The 2,571-nt window shown below is 33.5% G+C and overlaps 1 protein-coding gene across 1 annotated transcript in view; it reads right to left on the bottom strand.

Annotated features, from left to right (window-relative positions):
• Nucleotides 648–2,571, bottom strand: part of LOC109832858 (phosphoglycerate mutase-like protein 4) — a 6,977-nt gene continuing 5,053 nt past the window's right edge. Inside the window, exons 5-6 of the mRNA XM_020400318.1 lie at nucleotides 1,743–1,818; nucleotides 648–1,069 (exon numbers count right to left, since the gene is read on the bottom strand). Of these exons, the coding sequence (XP_020255907.1) occupies nucleotides 843–1,069; nucleotides 1,743–1,818 (303 nt within the window). The 3' untranslated portion in view covers nucleotides 648–842. The remainder of the gene's footprint in view (nucleotides 1,070–1,742; nucleotides 1,819–2,571) is intronic.

Genomic DNA, 2,571 nt, shown 5'->3' with positions numbered 1-2,571 from the left:
ACTCCTTAGATCTGAGCGTAAGAAAACTTTTTGAGTTTAGAAGTCATAGTTACTCTTAAAGCGTATGCGCGTGTGTATATATAATGCCAATTGTTTCCATATTGGGGGGATTTTTTTCAGAATTGCGAAATAATCCTACCCTTTGAGAAAAGGCCAACTTGCACAATCATTATTGAGAATTCAAGTATGATACAAGTTTAACTATCACCTTAACTGAACTTTCATATAATCACAAAACAAATTACAAGGAGGAAGTCCCTCCCCCAGGTCAAAACTGCTAGAACATTTTCCAGGTAGAAGAAATTTTCTAAACAAACCCATTCATAATTTTTTTCCCCCTAAAAATAGACCCTCTTGAGATTTTTTTACAAAAATCGACCCATTTGTCTTAATCCGGTTTCTAAATAGTCGGGGTTGTCAACCCCGACTATTTAGTGCATAGAATGTTAGGATTTAGGGTTATAATTAGGGGTTTACAACCTCCTAAATAGTCGGGGTTGACAACCGGATTAAAATAAAATGAGTCTATTTTTGTAAATAAAACTCAAAATGGTCTATTTTTAGAAAAAAAATATGAATGAGTTTATTTAGAAAATTTCTTCTTTCCAAGTAATATGTCGAACAGATAATATAGTACAGGAAAACTGTCGAACGAACATAAAAAATAGCAATTTCTTCAATATAAAAATCATTCACTTCTATAAAGAGTTAGCCAAACGAAATTTTTGAAAGTAGGTTCAAGTGTTATATCTTTATATATCAATGGCATATAATTCTCCTTTAATCTATTTCTTCTCAAAAGGTTTCTTCCTCCAAGCAATTGCTCTGCATATGGAAATAGACTATGCAGAGTTTCTGTCGCCGCCAAAACTGTCCTCAAGGACTCCAATTTCTTCAAGATGACTTACGTCTCCCCATACTTTGAGCATCCAATTTTCACCATTCTCAGAAACAAGGAATATACTCATTGCCGTATTTTGTATCCTTCCATGGGGCGAGCAATTGGGCCGAGCCCTACGATATAATTCTCTTGTGACTCCTCCATGAGTGACTACAATAACTCGCTCCCCTGAAAATTTCGTCCACATGAAGTAAGATTCACCTCCAACTACTACGAGAGCGGGTGATAATAAATTAATAACAAATTAATATCGCACCAGTTAAGCAGAATGCTCATGAGAATGCAGAGTTAAGATTTTGAATAAAACTGAACCTTGCATTTGTCAAATGACTTATGGTCCATTTTGTTAGGACGCCTAGGAGCATGACATACCACATTCTGTTGAAATTCTAGTTTTGTATTCTAGCACTTGATGTTAAAAGCCAGTTTCCCAGTTATTTCTAAGAAATACAGGTACATTATAATCTACTAGGAATAATCCGTAACCAATCCAATATGTTCTGCAAAGAGTAAAAGTTATTTTTCTTCACTCCTGAAGAGTATGTTCATTTCTTATACATAACCATATCTGATACTTCAAGAACTTTTCACTTTCAATGTATTCATAACTCCATATGTCTACCTTTATATTTTGTCTATTACCAAAATCCACTACAGGTCTTATCTTGTTACTTCTGTTTATGAATCATCATAGTACAGTTGAATAATACGTTTTACAACACACAAAACCAAGAACCTACATTATTTATCACCTAATTGCGATGAGACATAATGACTCCACAATAGAATGCTTTTCAATATTTCACTAGAAATATATTGACACAGTGTCTAAGAACTTTACCTATGTGCTTCCTAGCTATTCTCTCCAAAGCAGATGTGCATCTCTCATAGAGTTGATTGTGACTTTCCCCACCACCCTGATGGAATTCAAGACATTGGCAGTAAAGTTAGATCAAAACTCAAAATATTTTCTGAACCTGAGTTTATGAAAAAGATTAAAACACACAAGTGATTGGAACACATTCACCATCATTAATGCATAGAAAGAAAATTATTATGAATGCAACTTTATTTAGTTTTGAGAAAAATGTCCTTCATAAACAGTTAGTACAGTTTATTAAATGTACAGTTTATTCATATGTACAGTTTATTCAAATGTGAGGAACTTTTGATGATCCAAGAAAAACCAGACTAATGTAATGTACCACACATCTCTCATAAAGTTGATTATGACTTCGTCCACCACCATGATGGAATTCAAGAAGTTGGAAGGAAGTTAGGTAAAAGAAAAACTGAAGGCAGATTTTTTTTTTCCAAAAAGAGATTAAAATCCACAAGTTATATGAACACATTCATCATCATAGAGATAAAAATACTAGGAATGCAACTAAAATTTAGTTTTCAGAAAAGCCCCCTACATATATAGTAGTAGCAAACAAGTTTATTAAAAGTAAGGTGCTTTTGATCCAAGAAGAGTCCTTCTATATCAAGTGACATGATATTGTATTGGTAAATGTATCCGGGGTCTGAGATTAAAATTTATATTGGAAATCTTCTGTTCACAGTTTTCATGGAACAAATGAGAGCAAAAACTTAGTCTGGTCATTCTAAGGACCATGCTATAGTAGATCCTTGCTACATCCAAAAGCACAATAGAAAGATTTACTACA

The sequence above is a fragment of the Asparagus officinalis genome, chromosome 3 (genome assembly GCF_001876935.1).
Source record: "Asparagus officinalis chromosome 3, Aspof.V1, whole genome shotgun sequence".
NCBI classification, from domain to species: domain Eukaryota; kingdom Viridiplantae; phylum Streptophyta; class Magnoliopsida; order Asparagales; family Asparagaceae; genus Asparagus; species Asparagus officinalis.
Note: the sequence above shows the minus strand (reverse complement) of the source record. Positions and strands in the feature narration are given on the sequence as shown.